Below are 3963 nucleotides of genomic sequence, written 5' to 3'. Positions count from 1 at the left end.
GTTTGAATTTCATGAGAGAAGCATAGGCAAGAAGTAAACGTATAGCTTCTAACCTGGCAACTGGAGCATAAGTCTCATCATAGTCTATACCTTCTTGTCTGTATCCCTTTGCTACAAGTCTGGCTTTGTTTTTAGTGATGTTTCCATCCTCATCCAGCTTGTTTCTGAACACCCATTTTGTTCCTATTACTTGGTGTGAATCATCCCTTGGAATGAGTTCCCAAACTTCATTTCTTTCAAATTGATTCAGCTCTTCTTGCATTGCAATGCACCATTTATCATCTTGAAGAGCTTCGTCTACACTTTTGGGTTCTATCTGTGAAACAAAGGCAACAGTCATACAGAAATTTGACATATTTCTAGTAACAACTCCCTTTGATATATCTCCAATGACATTTTCCAGAGATAATCCTCTAGGAGATTTCCAGCTTTTGGCAAGATCTTCAGGTTCAGTCAGTGGATTTTCATTTAGATATATCTCATCAAGGGCTTCTTTGAAATATTCTTCATCACCTGCATTTGTTTTATTTGACTCAAGAGGGTTCTCCTCAAGGTCCACAATTTCATCAAAAACAACATGCACAGATTCTTCAATATTTAAGGTTCTTCTATTAAAGATCCTATAGGCTTTACTAGTTAATGAATAACCTAAGAAAATAGCTTCATCAGCTTTAGAATCAAATTTACCCAAATTTTCTTTTCCGTTATTCAGAACAAAGCATTTGCATCCAAATATTTTTAAATGTGCTACATTAGGCTTTCTTCCTTTAAACAATTCATAGGGGGTAACTTTTAAAATTGGTCTAATGAGCATTCTATTTAATACATAACAAGCAGTGCTTACAGCATCAGCCCAAAAATATTTAGGCACATCATATTCGTTCAACATGGTGCGAGCTAATTCTTCTAAAGATCTATTTTTCCTTTCTACAACTCCATTTTGTTGAGGAGTTCTAGGTGCAGAAAAATTATGCATAATTCCGTTTTCTTCACAAAAGTTTTCAAATAATTCATTTTGAAATTCTCCACCATGGTCGCTTCTTAAAACTTTAATTTTCAAATCTTTTTCATTTTGAACAGCTTTTGCAAATTTTTTAAAAGCTTTGAATGCCTCACTTTTTAGTGTGAGAAAGAAAGTCCATGTATATCGTGAGTAATCATCAACAATAACAAGAGCATAATAGTTTCCTCCAAAGCTTTTTGTCCTTGAAGGGCCAAATAAATCCATATGCAAAAGTTCTAATGGTTTTGATGTAGAAATTACATTTTTTGAATGAAATGAAGATTTTACTTGTTTTCCTTTTTGACATGCATCACATAGTTTATCTTTTTCAAACTTTATTTTTGGTAATCCAATTACTAATTCTTTGGAAATTAGTTTGTTTAATTGTTGCATGTTAATATGAGCAGCTCGTTTATGCCATAACCAAGGATTTTCTTCTTTAACAACCAAACAAGTTATATCACTAGATGATGCAGTATCAAGATCAATCAAGTAAATATTATTGTGTCTCATACCTTTTAATGCTACTTCTTTGGAGTCCTTTTGATGAATAGTGCAGTAGTCACTCTCAAATATTACTTTGAGTCCTTTATCACATAATTGGCTTATACTGAGAAGATTGTGTTTTAGTCCTTCCACATACAGTACATCCTTGATCTCCAAAGTATTTCCTCCACCTACATCACCCGTTCCAAGTATCTTTCCTTTGTTGTTATCCCCATAAGTGACAAATCCTTGTTCCTTCTTTTTAAAGTTCTTAAACTTCTTTTTATCTCCAGTCATGTGTCTTGAACACCCACTGTCAAGATACCACATTGATCTTCTGGATTTAGAAGTCATCTGCAAAAAAAGGAAACAATTCATTTAGGTCCCCAACAACTTGTTTGGGTCCTTGGGGTTAGAAAAAAAATATCTACTTATGAACAGGAACCCAAATATATTTCTTATTAGGAACACCAAGATGTTTGATATTGCATTTGTTTGAAGTATGACCCTTTTTCATGCAATAAAAACATGTAGTAGTACATGCATATGTATTTCTAGAATGATATGTTCCTTTTTCTATCCAAACTCTACGAGTTCTTTTAGTCTTATTTTTAAAACTATGATTATGAGCATGCTTGGTCCTATTTGGATTTTTCTTGATTTTAAACTTTTCACAATTTTTATGTTCTAAAGCATCTTCGAGATGTTTTTCCAAAATACATATATCAAACATGTAACTTTTGCATGAAGCACATTCAACAGTTTCTTTATTTTCTAAATTTGAAATTTTATCTTTCAAAAATTCTTCTTCTTCAAGAGATTTTTCAATTTTACTTTGCAAATCTTTAAAATCAGATTTTAACTTTTTATGAGCAGTATCCAATTTACTAGATTTAATAAGCAGTTGTTGAAAGGCGTCATACAAATCATCATAATCATTTTCGTGGCAAGTAGAATTTACCTCACTATCGGAATCATCATGATTGGCCATCAGACATAGATTTGCTTCTTCAATTTCAGAATCGCTAGAATTTGATGAACTTGAGGCATTGTCTTCCCAAGCTATATATGCTTTCTTTTTGAAGAATTTTCTACCCTTCTTTTCTTCATTTTTCTTTGAATTTGGGCAGTCAGCTTTGACGTGTCCAGATTCTCCACATCCATAGCATTTGAAATTTGAGGATGATCCTTGATTATCCTTCTTGTTGCTCTTGAATTGATTTTTATCTTTGGCCTTCATGAATTTTGTAAACTTCTTAATCATGACACTCAGATTTTCATCATCATCTGAATCTTCTTCTTCCTTTTGTCGTTTGCCTTTAACCACTTCGGTTTTAAAGGCTATGTTCTTCTTTCTTCCAATATCTTCTTCATCATTTAATCTGCCTAGTTCAAGCTCATGTTCTCTTAGTTTTCCAAACAGAGCCGCCATCGTCATTGTTGCAAGATTTTGTGACTCCGTGATGGCTGTCACCTTAGGCTGCCAAGTCCTGTTCAAGGATTTAAGAATTTTTATATTTAATTCATCAGTGTCAAAAGTTTTACCTAGACCTTTGAGATGATTGACAATATGTGTGAATCGTTTCTGCACATCGTATATAGTTTCTCCTTGCTGCATCCGAAACATTTCGTATTCTTGGATCAAGGAGTTCTTGCGTGCTCTTTTTACATCGTCTGTTCCTTCATGGGTTACACGCAATATTTCCCACATTTCTTGTGCACTGGTGCATACTGAGATCCTGTAAAACTCATCTAGGGTTAAGGCAGATGAAATTATATTTCTAGCTTTTACATCATATTGGGCTTTTCTATTTTCGTCTGCTGTCCATTGCGAGAATGGCTTTGGTTCCTGCACATCATCTACAATATTAACAGGAACAAATGGACCATTTAAAACAGCATCCCAAATACCCCTATCAACAGATTCCAGAAAAATTTGCATCCTAACTTTCCAGAAAGGATAATTTTCACTAGTAAATAGAGGAGGTCTGTTGATAGATGCACCCTCGGCAAAGGTTTGATTTTGTCCCACCATTTTCGAAAATTTTGAATAACTATCAAAGCAAGCTCTGATACCAATTGTTGGTATCGCGCAGCGGAATGTTTGAGCGTGCGAACAAAACCAAGAGGGGGGTGAATTGGTTTTTGAATAATGAAATTAATACTTTAAAATTTTTTCAAAATTTATCAAGTAGATCAATAAATAATTTCTTTATAACAAAATAATGGATGAAATAAAGAGATAGAGAAGAAGATTGAACACAAGTATTTATACTGGTTCGGATCAAAAGACCCTACGTCCAGTTGTTAATCTCTTAAAAATAAGATTAACTAAATCACTAACAAGTAACAGATTTACAATCAGATATTTAGAGTGTAAGGAAAGAAAACACCTCTCTTGAATCACACAAGAGATGAACACCTTTCTCTGAATCACACAGAGAACCTTGACCTTAGCTTTCCTAGCAACAGCA

The 3963-nt window shown here is 33.7% G+C and overlaps 1 protein-coding gene across 1 annotated transcript; it reads right to left on the bottom strand.

The window, feature by feature from the left end:
- Positions 1 to 2176: 2176 nt before the first annotated feature.
- Positions 2177 to 3524, bottom strand: LOC146881703 (uncharacterized). Its single transcript, XM_085669315.1, has 2 exons — positions 2451 to 3524; positions 2177 to 2185 (listed from the first exon to the last, which is right to left on the bottom strand). Exons 1-2 carry the CDS (start codon positions 3522 to 3524, stop codon positions 2177 to 2179), a joined length of 1083 nt encoding a protein of 360 aa, XP_085525441.1.
- Between the last annotated feature and the right edge of the window lie 439 nt (positions 3525 to 3963).

Source organism: Vigna unguiculata, chromosome 11 (genome assembly GCF_037176805.1).
Source record: "Vigna unguiculata cultivar grain cowpea cultivar isolate G323 ecotype 2 chromosome 11, ASM3717680v1, whole genome shotgun sequence".
NCBI classification, from domain to species: Eukaryota; Viridiplantae; Streptophyta; class Magnoliopsida; order Fabales; family Fabaceae; genus Vigna; species Vigna unguiculata.
Note: the sequence above shows the minus strand (reverse complement) of the source record. Positions and strands in the feature narration are given on the sequence as shown.